At 53.7% G+C, this 5,983-nt stretch overlaps 1 protein-coding gene across 1 annotated transcript in view; it reads left to right on the top strand.

Moving 5' to 3' along the window:
* The window catches only part of mtmr6 (myotubularin related protein 6), a 15,211-nt gene extending 9,513 nt beyond the window's left edge, over nucleotides 1-5,698 (top strand). The window contains exons 7-14 of the mRNA XM_036520953.1: nucleotides 264-396; nucleotides 702-811; nucleotides 1,886-2,011; nucleotides 2,421-2,470; nucleotides 2,561-2,761; nucleotides 3,473-3,607; nucleotides 4,449-4,575; nucleotides 5,137-5,698. Coding sequence (XP_036376846.1) covers nucleotides 264-396; nucleotides 702-811; nucleotides 1,886-2,011; nucleotides 2,421-2,470; nucleotides 2,561-2,761; nucleotides 3,473-3,607; nucleotides 4,449-4,575; nucleotides 5,137-5,445 — 1,191 coding nt within the window. The 3' untranslated portion in view covers nucleotides 5,446-5,698. The remainder of the gene's footprint in view (nucleotides 1-263; nucleotides 397-701; nucleotides 812-1,885; nucleotides 2,012-2,420; nucleotides 2,471-2,560; nucleotides 2,762-3,472; nucleotides 3,608-4,448; nucleotides 4,576-5,136) is intronic.
* Nucleotides 5,699-5,983: the final 285 nt, after the last annotated feature.

Below are 5,983 nucleotides of genomic sequence, written 5' to 3'. Positions count from 1 at the left end.
TCTCGCCCTGTCAGCTGAATCTCGCCCTGTCAGCTGAATCTCGCCCTGTCAGCTGAATATCGCCCTGCTTGGCAGGTCAGCTGAATATTGCCCTGTCACCTGAATCTCGCCCTGTCACCTGAATCTCGCCCTGTCAGCTGAATCTCGCCCTGTCACCTGAATCTCGCCCTGTCAGCTGAATCTCGCCCTGTCAGCTGAATCTCGCCCTGCTTGGCAGGTCAGCTGTGTCTTACTTGTCCTCCTCCCATGTTGCATTGCTGCAGCTGAACGCGCTGGCCAATCGGGCGGCAGGGAAGGGCTACGAGAACGAGGACAACTACTCCAACATCCGCTTTCAGTTTGTGGGCATCGAGAACATCCACGTCATGAGGGCCAGCCTGCAGAAGCTTCTGGAAGGTGAGAGAGGCCCGTGCAGCGCTGCTGTTTGAGGCAGTATTGCCCGTACTCTTCAGATCACTCGGACTGTAACTCATCAGAAACACAGCTCCCCTTCTTCCCTTCAGATTAGACCTCTACAAACATTAGATTTAGTATCCTGAGCTGAAACAGATGTACCCTCCAGTAACTCAGTGCTTCAGTAATTCAGTGACTCAGTGACTCAGTCCTGCAGAGTATCAGCAGTACCTGTGCTTTACCAGTAGATGGCGTGTCTGCTGGTGATTTGTGCAGATAATCCATTGAAATTTTCCCCCGTGTCTCAGTGGTGGGGACCCGCTCTCTCTCCGTCTCTGAGTACCTCCTGGGTCTGGAGAGCAGTGGCTGGCTCAGACACATCAAGGCCATCCTGGACGCTGCCATCTTCCTCGCCAAGGTGAGTGTCTCTCCTTCATCTTCCTCACCGAGGTGAGTCTCTCCCTCTCCGCTTGCTCGCCAAGGTGAGTCTCTCCCCCTCCTCTTCCTCACCAATGTGAGTCTCTCCACCGTCCTCTTCCTCGCCAATGTGAGAGTCTCTCTTTCATCTTCCTCGCCAAGGTGAGTCTCTCCCTCCTCTTCCTCGCCAAGGTGAGTCTCTCCCTCCTCTTCCTCGCCAAGGTGAGTCTCTCCTCCTCCTCTTTCTCACCAAGATGAGTCTCTCCTTCATCTTCCTCATGAAGGTATAGCCAAGAGCACATAGTGACTTATCATTCTCCACATACCTTATTTAATTGGAGATGCTTCAGATTATGATTTTGTGTGTTTGTGTGTAAGGGTTTGTGAGTGTGTGTACATGTGTAAGGTTGTGTGTTTGTGTGTAAGGGTTTGTGAGTGTGTGTACATGTGTAAGGTTGTGTGTTTGTGTGTAAGGGTTTGTGAGTGTGTACATGTGTAAGGTTGTGTGTTTGTGTGTAAGGGTTTGTGAGTGTGTGTACATGTGTAAGGCTGTGTGTTTGTGTGTAAGGGTTTGTGAGTGTGTACATGTGTAAGGTTGTGTGTTTGTGTGTAAGGGTTTGTGAGTGTGTACATGTGTAAGGTTGTGTGTTTGTGTGTAAGGGTTTGTGAGTGTGTGTACATGTGTAAGGTTGTGTGTTTGTGTGTAAGGGTTTGTGAGTGTGTACATGTGTAAGGTTGTGTGTTTGTGTGTAAGGGTTTGTGAGTGTGTGTACATGTGTAAGGCTGTGTGTTTGTGTGTAAGGGTTTGTGAGTGTGTGTACACGTGTAAGGTTGTGTGTTTGTGTGTAAGGGTTTGTGAGTGTGTGTACATGTGTAAGGCTGTGTGTTTGTGTGTAAGGGTTTGTGAGTGTGTGTACATGTGTAAGGCTGTGTGTGCGTATGTGTAATAGACTTCTTGCTGTCACAGATGTGCTGTATGTAGTCACAGTGTCAGATGCTGTTGCAGTCGTACTGAATTCTGCTGCAGTGTCCTGTGTCAGCTGAGGTCTGAGCGTCGCTGTGCTGTGTGTTCCAGGCCGTGACAGCAGAGGGCGCCAGCGTGCTCGTGCACTGTTCAGACGGGTGGGACCGCACAGCTCAGGTCTGCTCCCTGGGGGCACTGCTGATGGATCCTTACTACCGCACCATCAAGGGCTTCATGGTACGTCCCGCTGTCTTCCCCACACACAAGGGCTTCATGGTACGTCCCGCTGTCTTCCCCACACACAAGGGCTTCATGGTACGTCCCACTGCCCCCCCCCCCCCCCCACACACAAGGGCTTCATGGTACGTCCCGCTGTCTTCCCCACACACAAGGGCTTCATGGTACGTCCCACTGTCCCCCCACACACAAGGGCTTCATGGTACGTCCCACTGTCCCCCCACACACAAGGGCTTCATGGTACTTCCCACTGTCCCCCCCCACACAAGGGCTTCATGGACCATTCCAGCATTCCCTGTATGGATGGGGGCCCTTGTAGCCCCCTCCCCTTTGGAGCTCTCTGGCTGGTGACAGTGGCACAGGACAGTCTGACGAGCTCCTGTCTCTCCTCTGTCTCTCCCCCATCCAGGTGCTGATTGAGAAGGATTGGATCTCTTTCGGACACAAGTTTGCAGACAGGTACCGTGCTCTTCCTCTACGTGTGCACTGAGGGGCGGGCGGGTGTGGCCTCTTCTCTCTGAACCTGAGCCCCTGACTCCGCCCGCTCAGGTGTGACCAGCTGGACGGAGACCCTAAGGAGGTGTCCCCGGTGTTCACCCAGTTCCTGGAGTGTGTGTGGCAGCTGACCGAGCAGTTTCCCCAGGCCTTCGAGTTCAGCGAGTGGTTCCTCATCCAGATCCACGAGCACGTCCACTCCTGCCAGTTCGGCAACTTCCTGGGCAACAGTCAGCGGCAGAGGGAGGAGCTACAGTGAGTGACAGCGACCAGGGGGAGGGGCCTGAGTGACAGCGACCGGGGGGGGGGGCCTGAGTGACAGCGATCAGGGGGCGGGGTCTGAGTGATAGAAATAGAGAGGAAGGGGTTTAATAAGAGGATGGATGGGGAAAAGCTACAGTAACTGACAGATTTTCTTGCTCTCTCCCTCTCTCTGTATCTCCCTCTCTCTCTCTCTCTCTCTCTCTCTCTCTCTCCCTCCCTCCCTCCCTCCCTCTCTCCCTCCCTCTCTCTCTTTCTCTCTCTCCCTCTCTCTCTCCCTCTTCCTCCTTCCCTCCCTCCCTCCCTCCCTCTCTCTCTCCCTCCCTCTCTCTCTCTCTCTCTCTCTCTCCCTCCCTCTCTCCCTCCCTCTCTCTCTCCCGCTGTCTCCCTCCATCTGTGTCTTTCTCCATCTATCTCTCCCTCTCTCTCCCTCAATCTCTCTCTCCATCTCTCCCTCCCTCTCTCTCTCTCTCCCTCTCTCTCTCTCTCTCACACTCTCTCTCTCCCTCTCTATCTCTCCCTCTCGCTATCTCTCTCTCTCACTCACACTCTCTATCTCTCTCTCTCTCCCTCTCTCACTCCCTCTCTCTCTCTCTCTGTCCCTCTCTCTCTCTGTCCCTCTCTCTCTCTCCCTCCTTCTCTCTCTCTCCGTCCCTCTCTCTCTCTCCCTCTCTCCCTCTCTCTCTCTCTCTCTCCCTCTCTCAGGGTGAAAGAGAAGACGCACTCTTTGTGGGCGTATCTCCTGAGTGAGCAGCACAACTTCTTGAACCCGCTGTACAGTCAGAGCCTGGCTGAGGCGCAGCCAGTGCTGGAGCCGAGCACCCTGCCCTGCCACTTCAAGTGGGTGTCCTTCCTCCTCCTGCTGCTCCTGCTCGTCGCCTTCATCGCCATCACCATAACCATAACCACAACTATCACTTTCATAACCATCACCATAACCATAACCACAACTATCACTTTCATAACCATCACCATAACCATAACCACAACTATCACTTTCATAACCATCACCATAACCATGACCACAACTATCACTTTCATAACATAGCCATCACCTTCATCACCATCACCATCGCCATAACCATCACCATAACCATAACCACAACCACAACTATCACTTTCATAACCATCACCTTCATCATCATCATCATCGCCATAACCATCACCATCATCGCCATCACCATCGCCATAACCATAACCACAACTATCACTTTCATAACCATCACCTTCATCATCATCACCATCGCCATAACCATCACCATCATCGCCATAACCATCACCATAACCATAACCCTAACTATCACTTTCATAACATAGCCATCACCTTCATCGCCATAACCAGCGCAATAACCATAACCATGACATCATTATTACCATCGCTACACCTCCCCTAATTATTTCACCTTTTTAAAAAATTACCAGAAGCTCTTATCTTGAAGGACTTACAAGATCATGGTAGCAAGATGCATAAAATCAATATTCAAAGAACAAAAACAAAGATATTGAACAGCCAGTAACCTGTGCGGTGAGAATCAGGGTGAAAAACAGTGCTATGCTATAACTGCACGCTAGGGGTTAGCATTGAAACACTGAGAAGGGTGAGTGAAATAAGCAGTACTCTGCCGCCTTCATTCTGTCTCTGCTGAGGTGGGTTCTGACCTGGTTCTGATGTGTGACCCAGGTTCTGGAGGAACATGTACCACCAGTTTGATCGGACCATGCACCCCCGCCAGTCCATCCTCAAACACATCCTGACCCTGAGAGAGATGAGCAGAGAGCTGGAGGACTCCGCCCACGACCTGGAGGCTGTGAGGACACACCTTTATGCATGTCTCTGTTTCTCTGTCCCTCTGTCTCTCTCTCTAAGCCTGACTCTCTCTCTGTCCCTCTGTCTCTCTCTTTAAGCCTGACTCTGTCTCTGTCCCTGTCTGTTCTCCTCTCTCTGTCCCTCTTTCCCTCTGTCTCTCTCTATCCTGCTCTCTCTCTCTCACTCCCTCTTTCTCTCTGTCTCTCTCTATCCTGCTCTCTCTCTCACTCCCTCTCTCTCTCTGTCTCTCTCTATCCTGCTCTCTCTCTCTCTTTATCTCTCTTGTATGCTTTTTTTTGCGTCTGCTTAAAATCAGTTTCTAAACTCCTGCATGTGGAAACTGGTGATTGCGCAATCAAAGCAACCTCACCGTGGTTTAAGATCGGCTGCTGCGTCCGCTGTTGTAAGACACAGGGGAAGTGCAGTGACCATAGCAACAGTAGCTATAGCGATGCCACGCTGAAGCCGGACTGCTGTCAGCTTCCTGTGGGCACAGTGCCCCCGAGGCGAGGCAGAGACGTCCCGTTTGAAGGGCCTCTCCCCTCTGTGTGTCTCCCTGCAGAAGCTGAGGAAGCTGGGGGTGAGCGACCCCTCCCTGGAGGTCCGAGCCCCGCCCGCCTACAGCGCCCCCCCTCTAAGACCCGACTCCCTGATCCTGGGGGCCCCGCTCAGCTGCAAGGAGGCGCAGCGGGAGGAGGGGGAGCGGGAGGAGGGGAGGGAGGGGGCCCCGGCCTGCAGCGACGGCGAGCGGACAGTAGAGGGCAGCAGCGCCACGGAGAAGGCCTACGGCGAGCTGCAGGGGAGCTTCGGCTCCAAGCCCGAGCCCTCGCTGGTCAGCCTGGAGCTGGGCGTGGCCAGGATGACCTGCTGAGCATCGTGGGAAGGTGGAGGAGTCAGCTGGACTGGAGAAACTCCACACGCCGCTGTGCAGCGGATTGGCGCGCACTCTGGAGGGGGCGGGAGGTGGTGTGTGCGCGTGTGTCATGTGGGGGCCGCGCCCGTGGGCGTGGCCATGCTGTAAAGGCACTGAGCACGGGACAGTTTCAGCGGCATTACCTGCTCTTACAGTAGCTCTGTTCTCTGCGGAAGACCACGGATAGCACTCTGTACATGAATAAGTGAACGGATGAATAAACCATTTGTTGATGAAGGTGTGTTGGCGGGTGGGTCACTGTGTGGCGTGGCAGGGTGACGGGGTGGGGGTCAGGGGCTCAGCCGCTGCAGGCAGCCGATTGGACGTTCAGCCTCAGCCTGTGGAGCTGGCACCGCCGGGGAAGAGCGCTCTGATCCCACTGAAAGGCTTACTGGGACAGAGCCATGAAGGAGTCTTGCATAAACAGCTTATACATCAGGAGAGAGTTTCAGCTGAGGATAGGGTGAGAGACCTGGAAGGAGAAACGGCTCTGTGT

Source organism: Megalops cyprinoides, chromosome 2 (assembly GCF_013368585.1).
Source record: "Megalops cyprinoides isolate fMegCyp1 chromosome 2, fMegCyp1.pri, whole genome shotgun sequence".
Classification (NCBI taxonomy): domain Eukaryota; kingdom Metazoa; phylum Chordata; class Actinopteri; order Elopiformes; family Megalopidae; genus Megalops; species Megalops cyprinoides.
Note: the sequence above shows the minus strand (reverse complement) of the source record. Positions and strands in the feature narration are given on the sequence as shown.